Source organism: Heliangelus exortis, chromosome 27 (assembly GCF_036169615.1).
Source record: "Heliangelus exortis chromosome 27, bHelExo1.hap1, whole genome shotgun sequence".
NCBI classification, from domain to species: Eukaryota; Metazoa; Chordata; class Aves; order Apodiformes; family Trochilidae; genus Heliangelus; species Heliangelus exortis.
Window position 1 is genome coordinate 3906211 of NC_092448.1, and position 27234 is coordinate 3933444.

At 57.5% G+C, this 27234-nt stretch overlaps 3 protein-coding genes across 7 annotated transcripts; 1 reads left to right on the forward strand and 2 right to left on the reverse strand.

The window, feature by feature from the left end:
* The first annotated feature begins 168 nt into the window (after window positions 1-168).
* Window positions 169-10876, forward strand: SEMA6C (semaphorin 6C). Its single transcript, XM_071727354.1, is given in 20 exon segments — window positions 169-251; window positions 739-907; window positions 1006-1120; window positions 2078-2135; window positions 2224-2280; window positions 2537-2638; window positions 3133-3223; window positions 3310-3432; window positions 3952-4040; window positions 4874-5091; window positions 6104-6229; window positions 6309-6464; window positions 7115-7342; window positions 7666-7794; window positions 8683-8760; window positions 8884-8939; window positions 9216-9263; window positions 9563-10053; window positions 10055-10130; window positions 10133-10876. Coding segments are annotated over 19 exon segments (2718 nt in total). The 5' UTR covers window positions 169-251; window positions 739-795; the 3' UTR covers window positions 10498-10876.
* A 2417-nt stretch (window positions 10877-13293) lies between these two features.
* Window positions 13294-22763, reverse strand: GABPB2 (GA binding protein transcription factor subunit beta 2). 5 transcript variants are annotated; one of them, XM_071727356.1, is made up of 9 exons: window positions 22608-22763; window positions 22189-22328; window positions 21152-21319; window positions 20878-21072; window positions 20501-20651; window positions 17519-17605; window positions 16050-16211; window positions 14616-14740; window positions 13294-13612 (listed from the first exon to the last, which is right to left on the reverse strand). In XM_071727356.1, the coding sequence occupies exons 1-9, from the start codon at window positions 22684-22686 to the stop codon at window positions 13349-13351; spliced, it is 1371 nt and encodes a 456-aa protein (XP_071583457.1). In that variant the 5' UTR covers window positions 22687-22763; the 3' UTR covers window positions 13294-13348. The 5 variants fall into 5 exon arrangements, with proteins under 5 accessions (XP_071583457.1, XP_071583456.1, XP_071583458.1 ...); XM_071727355.1 differs by having other exon boundaries at window positions 17519-17608; XM_071727357.1 differs by having other exon boundaries at window positions 13294-13799; window positions 14465-14740; window positions 17519-17608; window positions 22189-22331; window positions 22608-22757.
* Window positions 22764-24102: 1339 nt separating this feature from the next.
* On the reverse strand, window positions 24103-26838 carry MLLT11 (MLLT11 transcription factor 7 cofactor). The gene is made up of 2 exons (XM_071726855.1): window positions 26694-26838; window positions 24103-25492 (listed from the first exon to the last, which is right to left on the reverse strand). The coding sequence occupies exons 1-2, from the start codon at window positions 26708-26710 to the stop codon at window positions 25192-25194; spliced, it is 318 nt and encodes a 105-aa protein (XP_071582956.1). The 5' UTR covers window positions 26711-26838; the 3' UTR covers window positions 24103-25191.
* Between the last annotated feature and the right edge of the window lie 396 nt (window positions 26839-27234).

Genomic DNA, 27234 nt, shown 5'->3' on the forward strand with positions numbered 1-27234 from the left:
GTGTGCCCACTCCCACGCGGGTGCGCACACGCGTGTGCAACCCCCCCCCGCTCCCCCCCGCTAATGAGGATCATCTCATTAACGCGGATTAACGCCTATCTATAGGGCGGCTCCGGCAGGGGGGGGGTGTGGGGTCTGTGTGTCCCCGGGGGGGTCCCACGGGGGTCCCCGGTCCCGCCCCCGGCCCCGCTTTGCCCGGTCCCGGCCCGTTCCGGGGCGGAGCCGTTCGGGACCGTTCGGGGACGGAGCCGGTACCGGGGGCAGCGGCGCGGGGGGGGGGGGGGGGAGCTGGGGAGCGGTAAGGGGGGGTCTGAGGGGGATGTTGGGGTGGGTGGGGGGCGGTTCGGGGGTGTTTTCGGGGTGCTGGGTGGGTGCGGGGGATGTTTTGGGGGTGTTTCGGGGTGCTTTGAGGGTGCAGGGTGAGTTTTGGGGCGTTTCGGGGTGTTTCGGGGTGCTGTGGGTGCCCGGGCGCTGTGCGGGGCTGGGGGTGCGGGTGGGGGCTGTCCCGGCACTGGTGGTTGCAGTTCCCGGGATACTGGGAGTACTGGGAAGTGCTGGGGGGGGGTACTGGGGTCGTCGGGACGGGCACTGGGACCGCTGGGAGGTGACACCGGGAGGGGCGCCGGGGGGACACGGGGCTGGGGGTACAGGGGACACCGGGATGAAGCACTGGGGGTGTCCATCCCCCCCCCACACTCCCCCGTGCCTCAGTTTCCCCTCACTGAGCTCAGCCCCCAGGACCCCGTGGCCGGGGGGTGGTGGTCCCGGTCCGGTCCCCTCCGGCCACCCACAACGATGCCGGGGGTCCCGCTGCCCCCTCCCCTCCTCCTCCTCTTCCTCCTCCCGGGTGGGTCAGCGCTGTCCTTCCCACGGGACCTGATCCCACGCAGCACCGTGGGGCTGGCAGGTGAGTGGGGAAGGGGGCGGGGGGAGGGGGAGGCTGGGGACACCCCCCGGGGTCGTGGGTGCCGATGTCACCCTGCGTGTCCCCCCCTGTCCCCGCAGCCACCGCTTCCTACCCGCGCTTCGGGGGGCTGCGTGGGGACAACGCCACGGCCCACCTGGGACTGGGCTTCCAGCGCCTGCTGCGGCTCAACCGAACCCTGCTGGTGGCTGCACGGTGAGCACCGAACCGACCGAACCGCCCCGAGCTGCCCGAACCTCCCTGAAATGAACTGCCCCGCCCCGCCCGGCCCGAACCGAACCGCCCAGAACTGCCCCGCCCCGCCCGAACCGCCCAGAACTGCCCCGAACCGCCCGAACCTCCGTGAACTGAACTGCCCCGCCCAGAACCGCCCAGAAACTCCCGAACCGCCCAGAACTGTCCGAACCTCCCTGAAATGAACTGCCCTGCCCCACCCCACCCAGAACCACCCGAACCTCCCTGCCCCACCCCGCCCTGCCCCACCCAGAACCGCCCAGAACTGCCCCGAACTGCCCGAACCTCCCTGGACTGAACTGCCCCACCCTGCCCCGCCCAGAACCGCCCAAACCACCCAGAACCACCCGAACCTCCCTGAACCGAACTGCCCCACCCCACCCCGCCCAGAACCACCCCGAACCTCCCAGAACCGCGGGTGGGCGCCCTCAGGTGTGGGGTGACACACGTGTGACCTCCCTGTTCCCTCCTGTTGGACCCACGCGTGGCCCTGTGGTCACCAGAGTGTTTGTGTCACCTCCTGTGTCCCCCTCCATGTCCCCACGTCCCCTTCCGTGTCCCCATCCGTGTCCCCACGTCCCCATCTGTGTCCCCACGTCCTCTCCTGTGTTCCCCTCCATGTCCCCACGTCCCCTCCTGTGTCCCCATCCGTGTCCCCACGTCCCCTCCCATGTCCCCCTCTGTGTCCCCACATCCCCTCCCGTGTCCCCATCCGTGTCCCCACATCCCCTCCTGTGTCCCCACATCCCCTCCCATGTCCCCCTCCATGTCCCCACGTCCTCTCCTGTGTCCCCCTCCGTGTCCCCACATCCCCTCCTGTGTCCCCCTCCATGTCCCCACGTCCCCTCCCGTGTCCCCTCCTGTGTCCCCATGTCCCCTCCCGTGTCCCCCTCCGTGTCCCCTCACACTTCCCACCAGGGATCACATCTACGCCTTTGACCTGGGGCAGGACACGGGGACTCTGTACCCCCAGAGGGTAAGTGGGGAGGGGGGGGGACACCGGGGGGAGGGGAGAGGCTGGGGTGGGGGTCCCTGTGCCCACCCCCCCCGTGTCACCCCCCCAGCACCTCACCTGGGAGACAAGGGACAGAGAGAACTGTGCCATGCGGGGACGGCTGCAGGTATGGGGGGGGCATGGGGGGTGTGGGGGGGACATGGGGGGTGTGGGGGGGCTATGGGAGGTGTGGGGGTGTGGGGGGGCTATGGGGGTGTGGGGGGGACATGGGGGTGTGGGGGGGATACAAGGGATATGGGGGTGGGGGGGTGGGAGATGGGTGGGAAGGGGTGAAACAGGGGGCTCAGGGGAGAGTGAGGGGGGGGTGATGACCTCTTCTCCCCCCCCTCCCCGTGTCCCCCCCCCCTCCTGTCCCCACGCAGGACGAGTGTCACAACTACATCAGGGTCCTGGTGCCCCGGGACCCCGGGACCCTCCTGGTGTGCGGCACCAACGCCTTCAGCCCCCTCTGCCGCATCTACAGGGTGGGGGCTCGGGGGGGGATGGGCTGGGGGGGGGGTCAGAAGGGGGGTGATGACTTGGGGGGGGTCTCATCATGGATGTGATGAGTTGGGGGGGCTCAGCTTGGGGGTGATGAGTTGGGGGGGGGCTCAGATTGGGGGTGATGAGTTGGGGGGGGTCTCATCATGGATGTGTTGAGTTGGGGGTCTCAGATTGGGAGCAATGAGTTGGGGGGGGGTCTCAGCTTGGATGTGTTGAGTTGGGGGGGCTCAGATTGGGGGTGATGAGTTGGTGGGGGTCTCATCATGGCTGTGATGAGTTGGGGGAGTCTCATCATGGCTGTGATGAGTTGGGGGGGCTCAGTTTGGGGGTGATGAGTTGGGGGGGGGTCTCATCATGGCTGTGATGATTTGGGGGGGTCTCAGCAGCTCCGCAGCAGGGCAGGGGGGTGCAGGGGGGGTGTGTGTGTGTTCTGAGTTGTTGGGGGGGGGTCTCAACCCCCCTGTGCCCCCCCCAGGTGAGCAGCCTGGCTCAGGAGGGCGAGGAGCTGAGCGGGCAGGCGCGCTGCCCCTTCGATGCCAAGCAGAGCGTGGTCGCCCTCTTCGTGGGTGGGTGCTGATGGGATGGGGGTGGGGGGGGGTCCCCAAGGGTAGGGACAGTGGTGACACCGCCCCGTGTGTCCCCCCCCGAGCAGATGGCAGCCTCTACTCTGCCACGGTGGCCGATTTCCAGGCCAGTGACTCCGTCATCTACCGCAGCCTCAGCCCCGGGCAGCCCCCCCTGCGCACCCTCAAGTACAGCTCCCGCTGGCTGCAGGGTACCCCCGGGGGGCTGGGGGGGGGCAGGGGGGTCCTGACCCCTGGGGGGGGCTGGGGGGGGGTTTGGGGGTGCTGAGCCCTTTGGGGGGCTGTGGGGCTGGGGGGGGTTTGGGGGTGCTGAGCCCTGTGGGGCTGGGGGGGGGTTGGGGGTGCTGAGCCCTGTGGGGGTCTGTGGGGCTGGGGGGGGTTTGGGGTGCTGAGCCCTGTGGGGGGCTGGGGGGCTGGGGGGGGGTTTGGGGGTGCTGAGCCCTGTGGGGAGCTGGGGGGCTGGGGGGGGAGGTTGGGGGTGCTGAGCCCTGTGGGGGGCTGTGGGGCTCGGGGGGGTTTGGGGGTGCTGAGCCCTTTGGGGGTCTGTGGGGTTGAGGGGAGTTTGGGGGTGCTGAGCCCTGTGGGGGTCTGTGGGGTTGGGGGTTTGGAAGGGGGGCAAGTAGAGGGGTGGGGGGTGTTGGGGGGGCACAGGGTTAGGGGACAGGGACAGTGGCAGCAGGGGCTGACAGCCCCCCCTGTCCCCCCCCCAGAACCCCACTTTGTCCAAGCGCTGCCCTACGGTCCCTACGTTTACTTCTTCTTCAGGGAGGTGGCCGTGGAGCTCAGCGCCCTGGGCAAGGTGGGTGTGGGGACCTGGGGACACTGCCTGGGGGGTGGCACCTCCGGGTGCTGGTGCTGCTGTCCCCACACCTGCGGGTGCCACGTCCTGGTTCCTCTGGGTCCTCCTCTGCCAGTGTCCCTGTGTCCCTGTGTCCCTTGGTGCTGGCACCTTGGGTGTCCAGATCTTTGGATCCCCGTGTCCTGGCGCTCCAGTGTCCCCATCTGCCAGTGTCCCCATCTGCCAGTGTCCCCATGTCCTGGTACCTCATTGTCTCCATGTGCCAATGTCCCTGTATCCTGCCACCCCTGGCTCCCCATGTGCCAATGTCCCCATGTGCCTGTGTCCCCATGTTATGGCACTCCAGTGTCCCCATGTGCCAGTGTCCCCATGTCCTTGTACTTCATTGTCCCCACGTGCCAATGTCCCCATGTGCCGATGTCCCCATATCCTGCCACCCCTGTGTCCCTGTGTGCCGATGTCCCCATGTCCTGGTACCTCTTGTCCCCACGTGCCAATGTCCCCATGTTCCAATGTCCCCATATCCTGTCACCCATAGGTCCCCATGTGCCTATGTCCCCGTGTTATGGCACTCCAGTGTCCCCACGTGCCAGTGTCCCCATGTCCTGGTACTTCTTTGTCCCCATGTGCCAATGTCCCCGTATCCTGCCACCTGTGTCCCCATGTGCCAATGTCCCCACGTGCCAATGTCCCCATGTCCTGGTACTTCTTTGTCCCCACGTGCCAATGTCCCCGTATCCTGCCATCCCCGTGTCCCTGTGTGCCGATGTCCCCGTGTGCCGATGTCCCCACGTGCCCTGCCACCCGTGGGTGACCCGTGGGTCACTGTGCAGGTGGTGGTGGCCCGGGTGGCTCGGCTGTGCCGCAATGACCGGGGCGGCTCCCGGCGGGTGCTGGAGCGGCGCTGGACGTCGTTCCTGAAGCTGCGGCTGCAGTGTGCGGTGCCTGGGGACACCGTCTTCTACTTCGATGTCCTGGAGGCTGTGACACCCCCCAGGGCCCTGCACGGCCGCCCCGCTGTCCTCGCCCTCTTTGGCACCCAACCCAACAGGCACGGGGGGGACGGGGACGGGGGTGGCCCGAGGGGGCGTGGGGGGAGGTGGGGACATAAGGGATGGGGACATGGGGACATAAGGGATGGGGACATAGATGGGGACATGGGGACATAGATGGGGACATGGGGACATAGATGGGGACATGGGGACATAAGGGATGGGGACATAGATGGGGACATGGGGACATAGATGGGGACATGGGGACATAAGAGATGGGGACATGGGGATGAACCCACAGAGGGACAGGGGAGATGGGGATATGGGGACATAAGAGATGGGGACATGGGGACATAAGAGATGGGGACATGGGGATGAACCCACAGAGGGACAGGGGAGATGGGGATATGGGGACATAAGAGATGGGGACATGGGGACATAAGAGATGGGGACATGGGGATGAACCCACAGAGGGACAGGGGAGATGGGGACATGGGGACATAAGAGATGGGGACATGGGGACATAGATGGGGACATGGGGATGGACCCACAGAGGGACAGGGGAGATGGGGACATAGATGGGGACATGGGGATGGACCCACAGAAGGACAGGGGACATGGGGACATAGATGGGGACATGGGGATGGACCCACAGAGGGACAGGGGAGATGGGGACATGGGGACATAAGAGATGGGGACATGGGGATGAACCCACAGAGGGACAGGGGAGATGGGGACATGGGGACATAAGAGATGGGGACATGGGGACATAAGGGATGGGGACATGGGGACATAAGAGATGGGGACATGAGGATGGACCCACAGAGGGACAGGGGAGATGGGGACATGGGGACATAAGAGATGGGGACATGGGGATATAAGAGATGGGGACATGGGGACGGTCTCACAGGGGTCATGGGGACATGGTGGGACAGGACACGGGAGAAGAGGGCGCGGGGACGCAGTGGGGACACAGAGGGGCCCTGGCTGAGCTGCGGCTGAGCTGGCAGCCCCGGGAGGGCACAGGGGTGGCCCTGTCCCCAGGGGTGTCACCCCCCGCCACCCCCACAGCATCCCCGGCTCCGCCGTCTGCGCCTTCTACCTGGGGGACATGGAGAGGGCGTTCGAGGGACCCTTCGCCGAGCCCCGCGGGGCCACCTGGGCCCCCGTGCCCGAGGAGGGGGTGCCCCGACCCAGGTACCCCCCAACCCGGACCCCTGGGTGCGTCCCCCCGGGGGTGGCGGTCACCCGGGTCCCTGATGGTGGCTGTGCCCAGGCCGGGGGGCTGTGCCGGGATGGGACCCTCCGCTGGCATCGTCACCTCCGGGGACTTCCCCGACGAGACCTTGACCTTCGCCAAGGAGCACCCACTGCTGCACGGGGCCCTGGCACCTGCTGGGGGGCGGCCCCTCTTCACCCACACTGGCACCAGGTGTGACCCCTGGGGACAGGGTGACCTCGGGATGGGTGGCTTTGGGATGGGTGGCCTTGGGATGGGTGGCTTTGGGATGGGCGGCTTTGGGATGGGGTGGCCTTGGGGACAGGGTGGCCGTGGGATGGACGTCTTTGGGATGGGTGGCTGCGGGGACAGGGTGGCCTTGGGATGGGTGGCTTTGGGATGGGGTGGCCTTGGGGACAGGGTGGCCGTGGGATGGGTGGCTTTGGGATGGGTGGCTTTGGGATGGGTGGCTTTGGGATGGGTGGCCTTGGGATGGGTGGCTTTGGGATGGGGTGGCCTTGGGGACAGGGTGGCCGTGGGATGGGTGGCTTTGGGATGGGTGGCTTTGGGATGGGTGTCTTTGGGATGGGTGGCCGTGGGGACAGGGTGGCCTTGGGATGGGTGGCTTTGGGATGGGTGGCTTTGGGATGGGTGTCTTTGGGATGGGTGGCCGTGGGGACAGGGTGGCCTTGGGATGGGTGGCTTTGGGATGGAGTGGCTTTGGGATGGGTGGCCTTGGGGACAAGGGTAGCTTTGGGAACAAGGTGGCTTTGGGATGGAGTGGCTTTGGGAACAAGGTGGCTTTTGGGACAAGGTGGCCTTGGGGACAGGCTGACGGCAGTGCTGGGTGTCCTTGGGGACAGGCTGACACAGCTGGCAGTGGACGTGGGCGCGGGGCCACGGGGGGACAGGACTGTCCTGTTCCTGGGTGCTGAGGACGGGCGGGTGCTGAAGGTCCTGGCAGCCACCCAGCACCCCGGGGCCACCCAGCACCCTGGTGGCACCCTGGCACCTGGGGACACCGGGGACACGGGGGACACCGACTCTGAGACACTGCTGCTGGAGGACATCAACCTCTACGACCCCAGGAGGTGGGTGCTGGGAGGGGGGGCTGGGGGGCTCGTGGTGGTCATGGGGCTGAGGGTGCTGAGGGTCTCAGGGGACCCCTGGGTGCTGGGGGGCTCGTGGGAACCACGGGGTGGGGGGTGTTGAGGGTCTCAAAGGGGAATCATGGGGCTGGTGGGTGCTGGGGGGCTCATGGGACTGGGGGTGCTGGGGGGCTAATGGGTGCCGTGGGGTTGGGGGTACTGGTGGGTACTGGTGAATACTGGTGGGGGTTGGGGAGGCTGACGGGGGCGGTGGGGCTGGGGGTCTCTGGGTGCTGCGGTGCCAGGGGGGCTGTGTTGGGGTGCAGGTGCCGGGGGCCACGTCGGGTGCTGGGGATGGAGCTGAACCCCCCGGGCAGGGAACTTTTCGTCGCCTTCTCGGGGTGCCTGGTGAGGGTCCCCGTGAGCCGCTGCGCCCGGCACGGAGCCTGCCGCAGGTCAGGGTGGGGGTCAGGGTGGGGGTCGGGGTGGGGGGTGAGGGAACGGGGCAGATGTGGGGTTGGGGTGTGCAGGGGGGGGTGTGAGGATGCAGGGACATGAGGGGGCATGGGGGGACGCACGGACACGGGGGGACATGGGGACATTGAGGGGCACAGGGTGGGGGGACAGGGGGTGCATGGGGCAGAAGGGCACACGAGGGACATGGGGACATGGGAGAACATGTGTGCAAGGACATGGGGACAGGGGAGGACATGGGGACATGGGAGAACACGTGTGCAAGGACACGGGGACAGGGGAGGACATGGGAGAACACATGTGCAAGGACACGGGGACAGGGAAGGACATGGGGACATGGGAGAACATGTGTGCAAGGACACGGGGACAGGGGAGGACATGGGAGAACACATGTGCAAGGACACGGGGACAGGGAAGGACATGGGGACATGGGAGAACATGTGTGCAAGGACACGGGGACAGGGAAGGACATGGGGACATGGGAGAACACGTGTGCAAGGACACGGGGACAGGGAAGGACATGGGGACATGGGAGAACACGTGTGCAAGGACATGGGGACAGGGAAGGACATGGGGACATGGGAGAACACGTGTGCAAGGACATGGGGACAGGGAAGGACATGGGGACATGGGAGAACACGTGTGCAAGGACATGGGGACATGGGAGAACACGTGTGCAAGGACACGGGGACAGGGAAGGACATGGGGACATGGGAGAACACGTGTGCAAGGACACGGGGACATGGGGGGACACAGGGACATGAAAAGACAGAGGGACATACAAGGACACGGGGACATGGGGGGACACACACGGGGACACGTGAGGACACGGGGACAGGTGAGGGTGACCCCAGCCCCTGTCCCCCCAGGAGCTGCCTGGCTGCCCGTGACCCCTACTGTGTCTGGCTGCCCCCCAGGGGCTGCGTCCCCTTCTCTGAGGACCTCCCGTGAGTGTCCCCCGTGGTGGCCTCAGTGTCCCCACCTCCTGAGCCCCATCCTGCTGGGGTGGGGACACTGGGGATGGTGGGTGACATCTCCCCAAACTCCCCCCCCCCCTCTGTGTGCCCCAGGAGTGGCTTCGAACAGGACCTGGAGGGATCCAGTGGGAACACTGAGAGCTGCCAAGGTGAAGGGGGGGACACGGGGGGACATGGGGGGACATTGGGGGACACGGGGGGACATTGGGGGATGGGGAATATTGGGGGACATGGAGAGTGATCAGGAGAAATTCTGGGGGACAGGAGGTGATGGGGGGATGGAGGTGGCACCAGGGTGACACTGGGGGCTCTGGGCCATGTGGGTGACACCGGAGGATGTGGAGGACATTTGGGGGGACGGGACGGGACATGGGGGGTCCCGGAGGTCCCGGGTGGCCTGGTCCCACCCCCCTCTGCTCTCACAGAGACATCGGCTGCGGGGGACAGCGATGCAGAGAGGGACTTGGCCCATGGTCAGTGACACCCGACTGTCCCCATGGACCCCCATGGCGAAGGGGGGGACATGGGAGGGTCCCCAGGGGTGGGAGAGGGACCCCAGGGATGGGGAGGAGCCGTGGGGATGGGGAGGACCCCGAGGACTGGGGAGGGACTTTGGGGACAAGGGAGGGACCCCCGGGGGCAGGGGAGGGAGCCCAGGGATGGGGGTACCCGAGGGAGCGGGGGGGACCCCAAGGAAAAGGGAGGGACCCCTGGGCCCAGGGTGACCGCGGGGGTCCCCGAGAGGCCGGGCAGCTGACGGGTGGTCCCGCAGGGGTTCGCCAGCCCGGGCCGGGGGCCGCGGCGACGGTTCCGGTGCCGGTGCTGGTTGGCTGCGTCCTGGGCTCCTTCGCCCTGGGGGCTTTGGCCACGGGGCTGCTGGTGGCCGCTTGCCGCCGTCCCGACGTCCCCAAGGGACCCCCGGAGCCCCCCGCCCCGCGCCCCCCGGCCCAGCCGCCCGTCCCCCGCCTCTACCCCCAGCTGCCGGCGGCCGCGGGGCAGCGGGACCCCCCGGAGCCGTCCCCCCCCCCACCGCCGGCCGCCCCGCAGCCCCCCGGCGAGAGGCCCCGGGAGGGGGGGACGGAGCCCCGGAGCCCCCAAGCCCCCCGGCCCGGCCCCTCGGAGCCTCCCGGCCCGGGACCCCCCCCCAAGGTGACCCTGGAGGAGCTGCGGCAGCGGCTGCAGGGGGGCGGCTTGGGGGGGGTCTCGGGGTGGCCCCCCCCGGGCGCCGCCGGATCCTTCGCCAACCGCGTGCAGCCGGGGACCCCCTTTTCTGGGCTCCCCCCGCCCCCCCCGGGACGGGGCTCCCCGCAGGATGGATGTGCCCCCCGATAGCCCCCCGCCCCCCCGCCGGCCCCTGGCACAGAGACATTCCCTGGGGGGGGGGACCCCCGCCAGACCCCCCCCCGGCCTGGCCCGGGGTCTCACCCGCATGCACTCTCTGGGGACCCCGGGGGGGCCACCCTGGGGTCCCCGGCACAGCCCCCTGGAACGTTCCCTCTCCGTGAAGCCCCCGGTGCTGCCCAAGCCCCTCCTGGCGCCCGCGGCCCCCGGGCGGCCCTGAGCCCCCCCGCGATGGGGAGAGGGGGACATCCCGGTCCCCAGCACCCAGGGGACACTTGGAGGGGACCCCAAAGTCATCCACTGCCCAGGGGGGGGGTGGTGGGGGGCAGGGTCCCCAATTCCCTGGCTCCATGGCCTGAGCTGTGAGGCTCACGGCCCCAGGTTGGGGTGAGAAGGGTCCCCTGTGCCCCACAACCCCCCCACCTCCCTGTCCCAGGTGACAGGACCCCCCCTCCCCCCCAAGCCTGAGCCACCCCAATGTCCCCACCCAGGGTGACAAATCCCCAATTCCCCGGGGGCTTTTTTTGGGGGGTTTGTTTTGTTTTTTGTTTTATTTTTTTGATCCTTTTTAATTTATTCGCTGCTTTGGGGGCCCTGTAAGCCACCACCCCCCCGATGGCCACTGTCCCCCCCCCTCTTGGGGACAGCAGGAAGGGGGTGGGACAGGGTGGGTCACCAGAGCTGGGTCTGTCCTACCATGTAGGGCTGGGGCTCAGCATCACCATTAAAGCCATGGTCACCCCCACCCTGCTGCTTGCCTGGCTCTGTCTGGGGTGAGGGGGGGGACACAGGGGGGTGGGCAGGGGTCCCCCCCCAGAGGGGATGCAAAGGGGGAGAGCTGGTGGCACTCCAGGGGACAGGAAAGGGCAAAGAGTGACAGCAGAGAGCTGCTCACCGAGGTGGAAATGTGTTTTATTAGGAAACACGTTTACAAAAAAACAAAAAAAGTGGATAAATGTTGTGATTTCAGCATTTGGAGGGGGGGTCCCCCACCCTCATGGGGTGATTTTTTTTTTTTTTTCCAGCCCTGTGCCTGGCACGGGGGGAAACCAAGCTGCTAAAGGGGAGATTAAAAGAAATAATCGGATTTGGCAGCAAAAAGGGGGCTGCAGGGAGCTGGGTGAGGGCTCTGGGGGTCCTGCCCCCCCCCTCAGCTCAGCTCGCCAGGGGTTGGTGTTCCCCTTGGGCTCAGCTGGGGAGGTTTTTTTGCCTTTAACTTCCCCAAATCCTGCCCTGAGCAGGGAAAAGCCCTGAGCCAGCAGAGCCCGGGCTCCCGGGGGAGGTTGTTCACCCCACGCACCCACCAGAAAACTGCTGCTTTGGGCTTCAAAAACTCCAAAACTCCCTGGAAGAGCAGGGGAGGGAGCTGGGTTTAAATTCTTTCTCGGTGCTGGGCAGGGATCAAATTCTCTTCAGATCCCAAACACTCCCAAAAACCCAGGGAAGGTGTGAAACCCCCAGGCTCAGCAGCCAGAACACTCTGGGCTTTATTCCTTCCCACCCTAAAAACCCAATCCATTGGGTTTTGTTTGGTTTTTTTTTTATTATTCCCCCCTCCCTATTCCTCTCCTGAAGGGGAAGGTTGTTTCCCAGCTGAAGGTTGGTGGTTTTTGGGGTTTTTTTTTTGGCAAAACCCAACCCTTTTCAGGCTGGAAATCTGCGTGGGGTGGAGGCACAAGTCGGTGTTTGTCCAACCCACAGCTGCCCAGCTCTGAAAATTTACAAATAATGAGCCCAAATTTCCAAGCCAAAGCTGAGAATGTCCCTTTACACCCCCAAAAATGCTCCCAGGCAGAAGAAAAATCCACCTGGATTTACCATAATGCTGTCTCAGAGCCTCCAGCACAGATTTTTCCCTGGACGTTAGGGGTTGGAAGGGACCTCAGAGATCAGTGAGTCCAATCCCCCCCTTTTTAGTTCAAAGAGACCCAAATTGTTGAGGTTTGGGGGGAATAAAAAGGAAATAAAATTAAAAAAAATCAAACAAAAGGAATTAAAAGCCTGCTGGAGGTGAGGGAGGAGAGACAGGGGTACCAGGGAACCAGGAACTGAGTCTCTCCTAAGAGTCACACATTAAAAAAAAAAAATAATTATTAAAGCCTTTTTCAAAACATCTCTTGGAAAAAAAAAATTTAAAAAGTCTTATTTATAAATAAAGCCACGCTGGTTATAAATAAATGCACTTGGAGTTTCCAAACCTGGTGAGTCCCCCAACAAGTCCTGTAGACTTTCACCCAAGCAGCTGAAGAAGATCCCAGATCCCTTTTCAGCCCCTACTGACAGATTTTGGGGTGCAAAATTACTCAATCAGCCTGGAAACCCCCAAACCCACTGTGCTGAACAGATCCCTGCACTGAACAGACCCACAAAGAGTCAAAAAAGCCCCCAAACATTTGGTGTTGAGATGGGCAGCTTGTTAAGAAAATGGGTTTAGGATCTTTCAAAATAAAAATTGTTTAATTAAAAAAAAAAAAAAAATAAGTGGCATCTCTCTGGAGCCAACTCACCTCCCAGTTCAGCACCAAACTGTCAAATGCAGTATTTGACTGAACACTGTAAAAATGGAGGAGGGTTGGGGTTTTTTTTTTTGGGGGGGAGGGAGGTAAATTGAGTGGACAGACAAAATGCTCCCCCACGAACTGTCCCCAAAACCAAGAAAGCAAAGCAGGAGGGTCCCTGAGAGCTGCCAGACACCCAGCCTGACCTTTCCTCTTGCATTGAAAGTTGCCTCTATCAAGATTTGTGCTTTTTGGAAGAAAAAGAACCTGCAATTCCCTTTTCTAGCTGAAAGGGAACAAGGGACAGCTGGTCCCAAGGGCACAGAGATGCTCACTCAGTGTGAAGGGAGCAATTCTGGTTCCAGTGCTGAGGGATAATCCCAGCTGCTCCGAGGTATTTTTTCCCCTCTCCCCAACAATGCAGGTATTGACATCACCAAATCAGCTCTCACAGGTCAGTCCCTGGCTAAAAATTTGTGCAAAAGCTTCCAGTTTAAGGCTGAAGCTTTAAAAGCCCTTTTTGGCACCGGGCTGGAAGCAGAGTTAACGCCGCGAGCGGTTGGAGAAGCTTGGATGGGGTGGGGGGGGGGGCTTTGAGCCCTCTGCTCCCAACACCCCCTGCCCCTAGCACCTGAATCTGACAGCAACAAACAAATATAAAAATAAAAACTAAAAACCCCCATCGTTTTCCTTTACAAAACCCAGCCAATCCCCAAGGATTAGGAAGTCACAGTTTCCACGGCGATTCCTGCCGGCTGCTCCGATTCCAGCAGGGTCAGCACGGATCCCTTGGTGTCTTCTGAGGTCACCACCAGGGACTCAACCTCAGTGACCTCCTCCAGCACCATCTCCTCAGCCTCCTGGGGCTGCTCCCTCCCCAGGGCCACCGTGGTGAGGTATTCCTCAGCCTCCTGCTCCTTCTTTTGGAGCTGGCTGTGATATTCCCGAGCCGTCCCGTCCATCTCCTGCACTTCCCCACTGCCCTGCAAGAAAAGAAAAATTGGGAGAGGCCCCACTGGAAGCCTGACCTGGGGGAGAGTGTTCAGCAGAGGGCTGGGAGTCATTCCTGCACCTCCAGGAGGAGCTGAGACCTGGCTGACACCCAAGGGTTGTGCTTCGACAGGAAATCCTAAAGAAATCTCACTAAATGGCCACAACTCATCTAAAAACCTTGGGTTTCAGCAAGAGATTGAGCTCCTTGCTCCCAACTCATCTAAAAACCTTGAGTTTCAGCAAGAGATTGAGCTCCTTGCTCCCAACTCATCTAAAAACCTTGAGTTTCAGCAAGAGATTGAGCTCCTTACTCCCAACTCATCTAAAAACCTTGAGTTTCAGCAAGAGATTGAGCTCCTTGCTCCCAACTCATCTAAAAACCTTGAGTTTCAGCAAGTGATTGAGCTCCTTGCTCCCAACTCATCTAAAAACCTTGAGTTTCAGCAAGAGATTGAGCTCCTTGCTCCCAACTCATCTAAAAACCTTGAGTTTCAGCAAGAGATTGAGCTCCTTGCTCCCAACTCATCTAAAAACCTTGAGTTTCAGCAAGAGATTGAGCTCCTTGCTCCCAACTCATCTAAAAAACCTGAATTTCAGCAAGAGATTGAGCTCCTTGCTCCCAACTCATCTAAAAACCTTGACTTTCAGCAAGAGATTGAGCTCCTTGCTCCCAACTCATCTAAAAACCTTGACTTTCAGCAAGAGATTGAGCTCCTTGCTCCCAACTCATCTAAAAACCTTGACTTTCAGCAAGTGATTAAGCTCCTTGCTCCCAACTCATCTAAAAACCTTGACTTTCAGCAAGTGATTGAGCTCCTTGCTCCCAAAACTCATCTAAAAACCTTGAGTTTCAGCAAGTGATTTGAGCTCCTTGCTCCTGCCTGCCCTGGGCAGAGCTTTGCTCCTCTCGTGTGGGGAGAGCAAGGAGGTGACTTTGGCAGAGCAGGAGCCCCACTTCCTCCAGGTGGCAAAGTTACAAGCAGGAGCAGCTACCTTGTCTTCCTTTGAGTCATCTACACTTGGTTCCACTCTTTTTTTCTTGGCCAGGGGCTCTTCTCCCTCTTCTGCATCATCCAGAACAGCCTCTTCTGCCACCTGACCAGCAGGTACAGTTAAAACTGAAAAAAAAATCAGAAGGTGACAAATTGCACAGTGTCAGATGTTTCCTGAGAGGCTTCTCTGCACTCAGTGAGAAAAAAGGAGACCCAGAGAGAAGCTCCAGCCTGGGTTTCCACTTTTCTTTACTCAAGGCTTAGAAAACCCCTCAGTATTTCACCCAGAAATGTCACTGCCAGGACCCAAAGTCAAAGATTGGCATCTTGGAAAAACACACGAGGTTAAAACAATCATTTTGATGCCTCAGTAACATCTGAGACAGGCTAAAAGCAAGAGGAAGAGATAATTCTCCTCTTGAAATTTTCCAATACACAACAGTCCCAGTGCTGAGCTCTGAAGCAGCTTTAAAAAGCTTGCAAATACTCCAGAGAACAAACACATTTTAAAGCTGCAAACGTGGGGTTCTCACTTTGGGAAGCCAGCAGCAAGAAATCATCCAACCAAGGAGGAGAAAAGCACCACGTGAGCTGCAGGCAGTGGTGCTACCAGCACAGTTCTCCCTTTGTCTCCCTTTAGGCTGAGAGTGGGTTCCAAGCCAGGAATTATTTGTAGCAATTTGGCAAATAATTCTGAATAATTAAACAAGCTTTAGAGAAACTGCTTTTCACTCGTGGGAGCCCATCACCCACCTGGCAGTGTAACACTGTCTGCGTGTCACAGGAGAGCTGCTCTGCTTCCCCCTCTAATCCTCTTTTTTTTTTTTCTGCACCAACCTTAATCCAAATCATGGAGTATCTGTGGGACAGGCTGAAGGAACCAGACAAGGCTGGGGAATTACAGCCCTTGAGGAAACAAAAATTCCCCGTGGGAGTGCTCTGGAGCTCTGCCCTGCTTTACTGAACATCATTTACATTTGTCTTGTAAAACTGATGGATTAGCTCACCCTGGGCTATGATCTACCTGGAGTTCCAGGAGGAAAAAGGGTATTTAAGCTAACAGAGTCAGTTTTAAGATAATTATGGAGTCAGTGCTAAAGGTACCAGCTGCAGTTTCATGGCTTGAGTAATTTACTCCCTGACCAGGAAGTTCATCATGGGACAAAGGAATTGTCCTTGCCAAGGAGACAGCAGCTCCCTCACCACTCCTCCTCCTGCTGAAGGAGCTTTGTTTTCCACGTGCAGACCCAAGCCTGGCAGTGTGAATTCATCCCCAAACAAGTCACTGGCTGATTTTAACCCATCCTGGAGCCAACAGGAACAGATCTGTCCCAGCCTCAGCACCGACCAGCAGGATCCCACCAGCCCCGCGGCCTTCATGGGCTCCACCTTCCTGCAGCTAATTAATCCTTCCAGGTCCAGCCCCTCTCCTTACCTTGCTGCCCCTCCTGCAGGGTGAGGATGAAGGGCTGGCCCAGGCCCCCCGTGGGGGTGGGTGTCTGCAGACTGTCCAGGGACAGCCCCTTGGGGAGGAAGGTGATGATGTGCTGCCCCCCGCTGCCACCCGCCACGGGATCCAGGGTTTCCTCCTCCTTACCTTGGAAGTACCAAAACAGAACAAAACAAAATAAAAAAAAAATAAAAAAATCAGTGTTTCCTTCTCTCTTCCTGCAATAGAAACTGAAGTGAGAGCTCAAGTGAGCGACCTGAGGCTCCTGGGATGCTGCTAATGAAAACCAAGCTGGAAACACACGAAGCGTTAAGCAGGGGAAAATAAACTCCACTAAACCTCAGCAAAAACCAAGCCTGGTGGAGTAAACCCAGCCTTTTGTGTGTCAATTCATAAGTCTGCTCATTGAATTAAAAACCCTGGAGCTGCTGCAGGCAGCTGCTGAGCAGCCCTGGCCCTGCAAAGCTTCCTTCCACCTCCCTTCCCCCAGCTCTAACCAAGACAAACCACCCACCAAAAAACAACTCTCCTGGTGCCTCAAGCCTGGTGGCCCCAGCAGCCAGGAGGAGCCTGTTTAGCTTGGCTGGGTGACTGCAGAGCAGTTCAGCTCCTTGGGATTATTATTTTTTATTTTTTTTTTTGTGGGGCTGGCACAAATAATCAGGACTGCAAAGCCTGGGCTGCATCCTGCTTCCCAGGGCAGGAAACAGAGGGGAGGTGATCGGCAACATCGCTGCCAAAGAGGAAAAAGTTTGAGCTTGGAGGGTCAAGGAATCAGTGGTGTGGCACTGAAAGGAGGCAAAGTGCTCCCTGTCTCTAGGAAAAAATGCTGAGGTGTGAGGGGAAGAAATGAATTCCAAGGTGAAAGGATTATCTCAACTTCAGTGTTTATCAAATTCCTGAAGCTGAAGTGAATTAAAGGTCGAGCGTCGCAGTCTGTGAACAGAGCAGGAAAAGGTCATTAAAAAACAAAACCCAAACAAAACACCAAATCTTCCCGTAAGGAAAAGCCTCAAGAGACTCAAAACACTGGTTGGTTACCACTGTTTTACAGTGAGCTGGGGACAGAAAACATTTCAGACAATTTCCTTCCTAAACAAATATTTATCTACGTTCATACAGAACGAAACTCGTGTTCTGGAGCCTTGAGGGTTTTTTGTTTCTTTTTTATGTAATTGTTAAAGCAAAGCAAGAACACCACACTGTGATGGCAGGACCAGATGTGGTGGTTAAATTAAAAATTAAATTAAGTCACTTCTACTGGTCACAGTCTTTGGTCTTTAATTAACTCCGAGATGGGATTTTAACAAGTAAATAATCCACCCAAAGCAACCCACTGCTTCATAAATAATTATTGATATCCCTTCCTTACCACGAGGAGGAAAATTCACTTCCACATCTTGAATTCCCTGCTATTTCCTGGCTAGAATGACCCAGGTTGGGACCTCCCCTACCTGTGTCTCCCCTGGAGCTGGCGAGCGGCGCCGAGACCTCAGCCAGGGCTGCGAGGGTGGCGAGAACTGAGGTGGTGGAGGAGTCACCTGCTGGGAAAGAGGAGAGAAAGGAAGGGGGTGGCAGGACCTGCCCGACCCCAAGGGCACAGACTGCAACACTGTCACCATCTAGAGAGCAAGAGATGAGGCAGGAAGCATCTCCCAGGCTCCCAATGGGTCATTTTTCACCAGAGGTGCCTCTCTTGCAAGTGTGGAAAGGGCCTCGCCTTGAGAGAGAGCAGAGCAGGGGTTAAAAAAAAAACCAACCAACCAACCAAAAAGTTAGAAGAAACAAAAAAACCAAACCCAAAACAAACAAACAAACAAATAAACAAAAAATTAAAAAAAAAATAAATCAAATTTCATGTGGAAAACATCCACCAAGCAAGGTGGGAACATTTCCAGCTGTAGTTACCCTGCTGGCCACCACTTCTCCTCAGGCTCAAGCCACATGGATGAAAGAGGTGATTTCTTTCAAGAAAGAGGTTTGTGCTCGTGTCCTCTGCCTCTTCCACCTTCATTATCCCCCGGGGAAGGTGAATGAGCAAAGCAGGTTTGGCCCAAACTGAGCCAGGGGAGCTCAGGGGGGTTCTCAGGAGGGGAGTGGGGTTGATGCTTTCTGCAAAGTTAACTCGATTCCCACCACTCCCTTTGAACAAATGAGTTCCCTCTTCTTTCTGTGGTTCTGTGAAGACACGAGGCATGGAGTGTTTTCCCAGGGGATCAGTTTTCACCAGAAATGTTTTTCCTAACTGCAAAGAAGGGCTCTGCATTGATTTTTGGGGCAGGGTGGGTATTTCACGTGACTTTTAATCAATAAAGTGAACGTCCAAGGTCTTTCTAAAAAAGGTGACAAAAAGGACAGGGGATGTGAAGCCAGTTGCTGCTCCAGTTGTGGTGTGAGGAGCACAGCAAGGCAGGCTACAGGGCTACCTGGCATGTTGGAGCCCTGGCCAGGAGACCTGGACAACTTTCCAAGCCCCAGGCAGATGTTCTGGAACCCCCTGGCTGCTCCTGGCTTGGCAAGAAAAAAAAACTCCTGCAAAACCTAAAGAATTTGTTCATCTGGTTTGCTGAATTCCAGCACCCACCTTCTCCCTTGCCTGGGAAAGCCTCCAAGTGGAGGCTCCTCATGGCCCAAGGGCTTCAGCACACACAAGGAGCCTTTTTGCTCCCTTGGCTGCCTCATTTCAACACCCTGGGGCCCTTTTTTCTTCCTCTCCTCTCTCAGGGTTAGAGGGGGAAAGCCCAGGGTTAGGGCAAGGGGGTATTGATTTGTCTGAGATAAACAGAAGCCTTCTGGCTTCCAAAAAAACAATGTTTCTTCCTCCAATTGACCACAGTAATTCCTATTCCCAGGCAGACTGCAGAAGAATGGAGCAGGAAATTAACCCAAGGGGAGCAAGCTCAGTGCAGAGAACCCACAATCCCTCTTAAAAAAAAAAAATAAAAAAAGAGGAAAAAAAGAGATCCTGTACCTCACTGCCAGTGCAGATAAACAGATTACAAGCACACAAAGGGAAGTTCACCTCAAGTTCCCCTGCCTTAACCCTTTTCACCTCTTTCCTTTCCCTTGCAACCTCTTTTCCCTTTCCCACCAGCCCCTGATTTCACAGAGGAATCTTTTAAATTCCCCACATCTCCCATCACTGAAAAGAGACAAGAACAATTCTTGGCCCCAAGTGTCAAAGAAGAGATTTCTGTTACACTGAAGGAGCAGTCGTTGATGCCCTCTTGTGGGAAATGAGAAAAAAAAACCCCTCCTGACATGGCAGGAGACACCAGGTACTCTCATGAGAGACAAACCCAGGGTATTTTAGCCCTGTCAGATGTGGAGAATAAATCAGCTGTGGCTGAAGGGATGGAAAAAGGAGAATGATTTCAACTGAAGAGCTGTATTCACACCAGGAGACACCAACCATGGCCAGGGGTATAAAAAAACCTCAAGTTAATCCCTTTGAGTTGGTGGAATATCCTGGAGTGAAGGTGATGACACCACCTTTTTTTTTATTTTCCTCTTCAGCCTGTGAGGAAAAAGACTTTGGGTCATTTTTCCCCCTTCTAAATTAGGATTTGGCAGTGCCCCAAAGCTTTGAGCAGCCCCAAAAAGCTTTGAGAGCAAGGCTGAAGTTGCTGTGGCCAAGCAGAGAGGTCCAGGGGGAATCCAAAATGACTATTTAATATTTTCAAAGCATTTTCTAGCTGACAAGCAAACATTCAGGCATGTGAACAGTCCCACTAACCAAAGAATTACTCACATGCAGAAGTGTTTGCAGGATGAGGCCAAATAGCTTCCCAAAGCTTGTATTTAGTAGCCTCCTTGAGACTGAAAAGAAACAATGGTTTGGATTTCCCCAAGTACAGAAAATTCACTTTTAAGAAGATTTATTACAAGAACTGGAATTACCCAAAAAGAACTCACACTCAGGTTTAGGTTAAAAGTGTTTTCCCCACCAAAGTAACACTGACAGAACATGAGGAACCTAATTGATAAGGAGTAAGCTCCAGCCCCAGCAGACCTGCTTATTCTGCAGCTTCCTTACTCAGTGTTTACGTAGAGCAGAACCCTCGTCCAACTCTTGTAGCCAGTAAAGAGCAAAACAAACTCGTCCCCAGCTGCTCTGTAGTGCTGGGGATTTGGCACAGGCAATAATTCTCATTATTCCTCCCTCACAGTCAGCCAGAGCCACTTTCTCAAGCTGGTACCAGGCCTGGAGCAGCCCCACAGCTGAGCTCTGCTTTTGTCACAGTGGAACCACCTTTATTTACAGTGGCTACAAATCTGCTTTGTTACCTTCGACGGCCAAAAAACTGAGGCAGGAAGCAGCCCTTGGGTGTGTTTGCCTGAATTTCACTTTTCCTCTACTAAATAACCGTCTGCCCTCTACTGGTGAGCAGCCTGAGGAGCTTTTTCTTGAAGTCAAGGTCACAGAACAAACTCACCTGAGGCTGTTTTGGTGTTTGCTGAAGACATCAGGCCAGCCAGGTTGAGGATTTCCCCTGGTGTCAGAATAAAGGGGGAGGTGACAGTCACAGTGTTGGCCCCGGGCTCTGCTCTATCCGGGTGAGCGCTGACCTGGTTCTGCATCGCTTCCTAGGAGGGAGAGCAGGGTCAGGCAGGCTCTGGTCACACTTTCTGTGCTGTTCTGCACATTTTAGAGGCAGATTATTTCTCTCTGCCAGCACATCAGGGTCACCAGCACAAAAGCTGTGACTCAGGTTGGTCACCAACCCCCCAACCCCACGTGGTGATAAAACTCGGAGCCCGAGCAGACACTCGGGTGAGGGAATCCCCCAAGTTCTTCATTCCCCCAACCCACCTGTAGCATCATCAGGGTCTCCGGATTGTTTTTGTCCAAAGCAATATCAAAAGCTGACTTATCAAACTTGCTGGAAGCGTGGACATCAGCTCCATGCTTGAGGAGCAGCTCCACCACGTCGCGGTGGTTGCGCTCGGTCGCCCAGTGCAGCGCCGTCATCTTCAGCATGTCCTTGGCGTTGACATCAGCCCCGCTCTGCAGGAAAAGAAGGAACCATCATCAGCCCCACATCATCCCTCAGACCTCTGAGCCATCCCTGACCTCCTAACCTTACCCTAATGAGCAGCTCCACGATGTGAGCGTGGCCATCAGCTGCAGCCATGTGCAGGGGGGTCCGGTCCACCTTGGTCCGCGCGTCCCTGCTGACCCCGGCTCGCAGCAGCACCTCAGCAGTGGAATAATGCCCGTGCTGGGCTGCCAGGTGAAGGGGGGATGTCCCAAGCTGCAGGGTTAATTCAGAGGTAATGTGGTAATTTAACTGTTGAGCTGGTAATTTAACTGCTGAAATGGTAATTCAACTGCTGAAATGGTAATTCAACTGCCAGCTCGCAGCCAGAGAGGACAAGCACAGAAACCACCCCGCCCGGCAGCAATTAAAACAACAAAGCTTCTGAGAAAATCAATTTAAACCTTTTTTTTTTGTCTCCACTTGGAAGTAAGAGGCTGCACATCCAATAATTTTTCAGGGATCTTTGCATTATCTGCTAACTCAAAGCTCAAACACGCTTTGATTTCCTCTGTTTATCACTGAGCTGCTTTTCCAGACCCCAGCAGAAGAGGTTCTGTACCACAGAACCAGAGAACATTTTGGGTTGGGTGGGACCTCTAAAGGTCTTCATACTGGGAGAGATGATTTCATTGCTGTTCAGAAAAGGGCAACATTACAACATTTCCAGGCTCTCTCTTGTTTCACTGCTTTGGTTTTTTTGTTTTTTTTAAGGAAACAAAACCCCAACAAACCCAGAGACGAGTTTAATCAATGCAACAAAGCACTCTGCAACCAATTTCCTAGCACTGGGAGTTGAACAGTTCTTCTCATTTGACCTAATTAATCATTTCTCTTAATTCATCATTTATCTCATCCTCCCTGGGCACTGTGCAGCCCTGGTGGACAAGACAAGACACCAATCTTTCCACATCTTGGTTTCTTTCCAAGCGCCGGGACTCGGTGACCTCAGGGATCCTTCCCAGCCACGACTGCTCCGTGGAATCCCTTCTGCCAGAGAACACCAGGGGTGCATTTTTTGCCACTCCACACCCCACTTTTCCTGCTCCAGCTCCCAGTTTGCACCCTTCCAGGTCCAGCCATACCCAGTCAGTGGTGAAGGGAGCCCCGCGGGCCATCAGCTCCCGCACTTCGTCATCTTCGCCCTTGCGAGCGGCCTCGAGCAGCCTCTTCCCTAGGTCCACCAGGGACATCTTGGGACATGGGAACAAGGGCTTGCTGAAAGCTGCTTGAAAAGGTGGCAGAAGAAAAGGAAAACACAAACACACAGACAACAAAAAAAAAGAAAAAAAGAAAAGAAAAAAAAAAAGCAGTGAGACAGACTGAAAGCTCTGTGCAACTACAGCCCACCTGGGAGCACCATCAGGAGTAAGCCCAGTGCCATCAGGGCAGAGCCCAACTCCATTGATAAACAGGCATCAATTTTTATAATTTTTTTTTTTTTTTTTTTTGGTCCCCTGAAGCACCCAGGGAAGGCAGCACCCTGGGCCACACTCCCCCTTACCTCGGCAGCACCTTGCACGGACACCAAGACTTGCCCATGTGGATCCAGTTCCAAGAGCAGAACCTGCAAGAGCAAACATAGCAGTGCTTTATTAATTTTTTTTTTTTTTCCAAGTGCTTTCAGAACATGACTTCACCTCCCAGACACTCTCTCTGCCCTCTTCTGGGCTGGCAGAGGGTCAAACAAGCCTGCAGGCAGTGTTTGCAGGTCAGCCCTGGATCAGAACCCCCAGCTGAGCTCAGCAGACCCAGCACAGAGTCCCTCTTGATTCCCAGCACAGCACAACCCTGGCACCACTCAGCTCCAGCATTTTTTCCTCAGTGCCTGCTGTGCCAACCCCCTCCAAGCCTGACTTCATCCATGACCTCACCCACAAACCACTCTCTGTCCCTAGCAGCACCTCCGAGGCCCCCAAATCCTTTTTGGTTTTTCCCCCAACTCCTCTAAAGCCCCCCACCCCCTGCCCTCACGGGGGGGTTTGTAGGGGGGGGATGTGTGGGTGCCCCCCCCAACCCCTCCCCTCATGGGGGTCCCCCCCGGCCCCACTCACGCGCCGGCTCGGGTCCCCCCAAGGCACGCGGCTGTTCTGGGCTCACGGCACCGCCCCCCGCCCCCCACCCCTTACCCAGCTCCTCCTTCCCTTCCCAGCTCCTCCTTCCCCTCCCGGGCTCCTCCCGGGCTCCTCCCGCTCCCTCCCGCAGCCACGCACAAAATGGACGGACCCGGAAGTGGCTGCCTGAGGTGGAGGCGGAAGAATACATTGGCTACGCAACAACCAGAGTCCGCGGGGGAAAGGGGCGGGTGGGCCTCCCCTCTTTTCCGCTGCAAAGAGCGAGGTCAGGGGGTTCTTCCTGCTCTTTCCCACTTCCCTCCCCGACTACGGGGTCTGGAGGAGGGCGGCGAGCAACGGGGTGCCCTTAAAAGGGGAGTATTTTCTCTAGCAGGCTCGCAGTGCGAAGGCGGATGAGGGTGATGCGCCCCTGCAGTTAGTTCCGGCAGAGGCGTTTGGGCGCCAAGTATAAAAGGGTGGAGGCGGCGGCGTTTCCCTCAGACAGCTCAGGGGTCGCAAGGCTGCGGGGTCTGTAGGCAGCTCTGTGTTTATAAATCTATAAATATAAATAAAGTTTGTGTGCCTCTGTCTCGCCTTCCTGCCTACACCTGTGCTCTCCTCAGGATGCCCAAGCCCCCCTTGTAGTGATGCGTTGCCCCTCGGGTGCCTGTTCTGAGGTAAATGTAAAACCCCTGGGGCCTCTTGCCTCTTCTGAGGCGTTTTCCTGTGGGAGTTTGGAGAAGCTGAAGCTTAAGTGAGGCCCTTCATGTTCTTAAATGGAAGTAATCCCTTGGGCTTAGTTTTTTTCACACTTGAATCCTCCACAGCGTCTTGCAAAGGGGTGGGGACGCGTCCTCCCCTCAGTTCTCAGCTCACCATGAAGAGATTAAGGGCAAACGACGGAAAGAAAAAAAATTTTTTTTTTTTTTCGGTGTCCACAGCAACAACGCTTTTCAAATAATTTTATTTAAAGTTTCATAATAAATACCTCTTGCGGGTTTTCCCAGCTGGGAACAGAAATCAAGCAGCTCTGCATGGGGCACTTTACATTTTTCCCCTCTGGTTTCACACGGGTGGTTCCAGGTCAGCAGGCTGGGTCATTTCTGGAGGTTACAGGAGAACTGAGGTCCCGTTTCCATTCTAGAGCACAGGTTTTTCCAATATTTGCCTTTTTTTGGGGCGCTTTTAAAAGTTGCCTCAGCCTCGCCCTCCCAACTCTCACAGTTGCTCAACTCCCCCCCAACGAAACCCCCCAGAAATCCACATTCAGGAAGACAAACTGGTCATAATCATTTTCCCAGAAAATCCTACTTGGTAAAAATTTAAAAAAAAATTGTTTGAAAACCAAAAATTATTCTGGGTTGGGTTGGGGTTTTTTTTTCCTCCTTTTTTTTTTTTTTTTTTTTGAGATGACGCTCAAAAAATAAACCTCAGCCTGCAGACAGCGAAGGTGAAAAACTCCCCGGGGGGGGAACTCCAGGTTTCTACTTGGAGTGAACACAGCGTTTTGGTTTTTTTTTTTTGCCCTTGATGAATTTTAAAGGGGTCAATTAGGTGGGGAACCGGGGTGTTCTTTCTCATTTTGGTGCCAGATCAACCTAAATTCTCACGTCGATTCCCACCAGCCCGGCACCGCTCCCTTTGCACTGATGAGTTTCTTAAAAAAGCAGAAGAAAAACGAGCTCCAGCGTGGGGAGGGAGCAGAAACCCCCCCGGGGACCTCCTGAAGAGGCTGCTGGGCAGATGGGGGGCAATGGGATGGGGGTTTCTGCCCCTTCCCCTCCTCTTTGCCCCCCGTGCTGTGTCCCCCCTGCTTCCAGCATCACTGCAAGAAGGGGAAAAAAGATGGAAAAGGGGGAGGAGAGGTTTGGGGGGAGCCCCTCAGGTTTGGGGGGAGCCGCTGGGTCAATCCACGATGTCACCCAGAAACCAAACCCAAAAAAAAAAAACCAGAGCCAAAGGGAGAAGAAAACCGAAGGCAAAGAGGGGGTGGGGAGGGGGACGAGGAGAAAGGGGGGGGAGGAGGGGAAAGCTTCAAATTAAATCGAAATCCAAGGAGCTGATGGTGGCGATGGGAGCTCTCCAGAAGTTGAAGCTGTTGAACTGCAGCAGAGTCTCCTCCTCCTCCTCCTCTTCCTCTTCTTCTTCCTCGGGGATGTCCCCGCTGAGGAGGCCCCGCTGGCCACCCAGCTTGCCCAGGCCTCCTTTGGGCTTGTAGAGGGCCACCTCGCCCAAACCCAAACCCTCCAGCTCCTCCAGCTCCAGCCGTGGGATGGGCAACCTCCAGTAGATGAAGGAGTCGTACTGACTGCTGATGGTGTCCAGCATCTTCGGGCTGGGAGGGGAGAGAGGAGAAGGGAGGAAAACTCTTGAGCCACAGGAGTCACCCCAAAAGCTGCCGAGATCGACCAAACCCCACAGAAGACTTCCCCTCCCCACCCAAAAATGAGAATGGTGGAGATGGAGGAGCCCCTCCACTTGGTCTTCCTGGGGCTGGAATTTGGAGGGGTGTGCGATGGGATTTGTTGTGCCTCAGTTTCCCCCAAAGGGGAGGGGGTCACACCCCAACCACCACACTTCTGCTGGCTGGGTGCTCACCATCCATTCCATTCCATCCCATCCCATCCCATCCCATCCCATCCCATCCCATCCCATCCCATCCCACCCTGCAGTGGTCACCATCCCACCATCTCATCCCACCTGTGCTTCCCATCCCATCCCATCCCATCCCATCCCATCCCATCCCATCCCATCCCATCATCTCATCCCACCTGTGCTTCCCATCCTACTGTGCTTCCCATCCCATCCCATCCCATCCCATCCCATCCCATCCCATCCCATCATCCATCCCATCATCAATCCTATCCCATCCCATCCCATCCATCCCATCCCATCCCATCCCATCCCATCCCATCCATCCCATCCCATCCCATCCCATCCCATCCCATCCCATCCTTCCCATCCCATCCCATCCCATCCCATCCCATCCCATCCCACCCTGCAGTGGTCACCATCCCATCTCTTCCCACCATGCCCATCATGCTACTGTGCTCACCATCCCATCCCTCCCATCCCTCCCGTCCATCCCATCCCATCCATCCCACCCCATCCCATCCCATCCCATCCCATCCCATCCCATCCCATCCCATCCCATCCCATCCCATCCCATCACATCCCTCCCATCCCATCCCTCCCATCCCATCCCATCCCATCCATCCCATCCCATCCCATCCCATCCCATCCCATCCATCCCATCCCATCCCATCCCATCCCATCCCATCCCATCCCATCCCATCCCATCCCATCCTTCCCATCCCATCCCATCCCATCCCATCCCATCCCATCCCATCCCACCCTGCAGTGGTCACCATCCCATCTCTTCCCACCATGCCCATCATGCTACTGTGCTCACCATCCCATCCATCCCATCCCATCCCATCCCTTCCATCCCATCCCATCCATCCCATCCATCCCATCCCATCCCATCCCATCCCATCCCACCCCACCCCACCCCCCTGCAGCCCCCCCAGCAGAACCCTGGGCCTTGCTTCATCTCCTCCTCCCAGCTGAGTCACTCTGCTGCTGACTCGTTTTTCCCTGGCAGAACCCTGCCAGCCACCTCCTTCCTCCCCACCTTTGCCACGGGGGGGGGGGGGGATTAAAAAAATAATAAATCAACCCCAAATCTTTTTTTTTTTTTTTTTTCCTTTCTCTCCACCCCCCACCCCCCCTCCTCCAGTTGCCGCCCGGGGAATGGGAATCCGAGAGGATGATTCAGCCAAACCTCCACTCACCCCTCCCTCGCTCCGGGCCGGCTCAGCAGCTGCGGAATTTCAGATTCCCCGAGTCACTCCCAGGCTGTGAAAGGCGCTTCTGTCACCTCCCTGCCCCCCCCCGGCCCCCTCCCTGGGGAAACTGAGGCACGGGGCTTTCAAACCCACCCCCCATCCCTGGGGGATCCATCCCTGGGGGATCCACCCTGGGGGGTCTATCCCTGGGGATCCATCAGTGGGGATTCATCCCTAGGGATCCATCCCTGGGGGGTCCATCCTTAGGGATCCATCCCTGGGGATCCAC

Bases quoted from the DNA above. Each gene is read 5' to 3' on its own strand.
- GABPB2 (XM_071727355.1), bottom strand. From the start codon at position 22,686: ATGTTTGCTCTTGCAGGTTCTGCTCTTGGAACTGGATCCACATGGGCA. The intron at 14,741-16,049 runs GTAAGGAGAGGG...TTTTTTTTTCAG, and splicing joins CCTGCAGGAGGGGCAGCAAG to TTTTAACTGTACCTGCTGGT. The intron at 13,613-14,615 runs GTAGCTGCTCCT...CTTTTCTTGCAG, and splicing joins ATGACTCAAAGGAAGACAAG to GGCAGTGGGGAAGTGCAGGA.